Here is a 1,019-nt window from a genome sequence, read left to right as displayed (position 1 = left end):
TCATATGTAGTGTTGCAATATATTATGCTCAAATATCTTGTTGTTGTGCAGGAGCACACAATTCTGGTCCTCGTCTGAGAACTCATATTCGTCGCCATTGTATGCAAGGCCACAAAGACGTGCAAGGAGGTGGTCCTTGAGTTGGGGAAAGAAGTTCTAAAGTGCACATACATTAGCAGCCGTAAAGAATCTTATCCATTGAAACAAACCTTGGCGGTGGGGTCATCTCTATGTGTGCTTAACCATTCAGTCAAGTCATGACTGACTTGTGAACTAGCAGCAATGTGATAGTGATCACTTGGTGAACTTCGAGCACATTGAGCATTTTTCTCCTTAGGTTCTTGGCTCCTAAGTGTTTCACGTGCATTGTTCACCTTTTGGACGAATTTTTCTAGGACTTCTTGGTTTGCCATGCTCACAACCATGGTTTTTTTTTCCCCCCTGACCGTGGGAAACATCTCTTTGAACGCCTGTGCTCCAACTCGCCCTATATCACATTAGTTTCAGTTTCTCAACCATATATCACAGATGAATTTACCGTTTGTGTTGAGTAACTGTCAGTTGTACCAAACTGCCAAATAGTGTTTGGATAGTCACCCAATGCGTGAAATTTGTATGTTGACAAATTGAGTTTCTTAATCTTTGGACCTGTTGAAGATTTGATCCTTGTCAAATGGGGTTGCTTTGCAGAAAGAGCAATCTGGTGATGACCTCGAACAGCATATTCTTGTGGGAGCTCTGTTGTGTGATCAATTGAGCATACTTTTTGCTAAAACATGTGTACTGCCCTGCCAAGACAGATTGTTGCTGTGTCAAAAAATGAAAGAGTGTTGTCTGTATATAGTCAAAGCTTGGCAAATGCATGCCATATTGCCAAATCAAATAGAAGGTCCAAAAGTACCTTATCTTGAGGAGTGGGCAGTAGTCCCTCAAATGCAGGAATGGTGCACTATCCATGGCAATTAGTAAGAAAGATACTTCTGCAGATGAACATACCTGTAAAAGGTCTTCAAAGTCAT

The 1,019-nt window shown here is 41.4% G+C and overlaps 1 protein-coding gene across 1 annotated transcript; it reads right to left on the bottom strand.

Moving 5' to 3' along the window:
- SERLADRAFT_408897 (uncharacterized protein) lies at nucleotides 1–1,019 on the bottom strand (the record flags this gene model as incomplete). The annotated part of the gene is made up of 5 exons (XM_007319244.1): nucleotides 1–156; nucleotides 210–487; nucleotides 764–807; nucleotides 902–949; nucleotides 997–1,019. The coding sequence occupies 5 exons, from the start codon at nucleotides 1,017–1,019 to the stop codon at nucleotides 1–3; spliced, it is 549 nt and encodes a 182-aa protein (XP_007319306.1).

This window comes from Serpula lacrymans (assembly GCF_000218685.1).
Source record: "Serpula lacrymans var. lacrymans S7.9 unplaced genomic scaffold SERLAscaffold_8, whole genome shotgun sequence".
In the NCBI taxonomy this organism is placed as follows: Eukaryota; Fungi; Basidiomycota; class Agaricomycetes; order Boletales; family Serpulaceae; genus Serpula; species Serpula lacrymans.
Note: the sequence above shows the minus strand (reverse complement) of the source record. Positions and strands in the feature narration are given on the sequence as shown.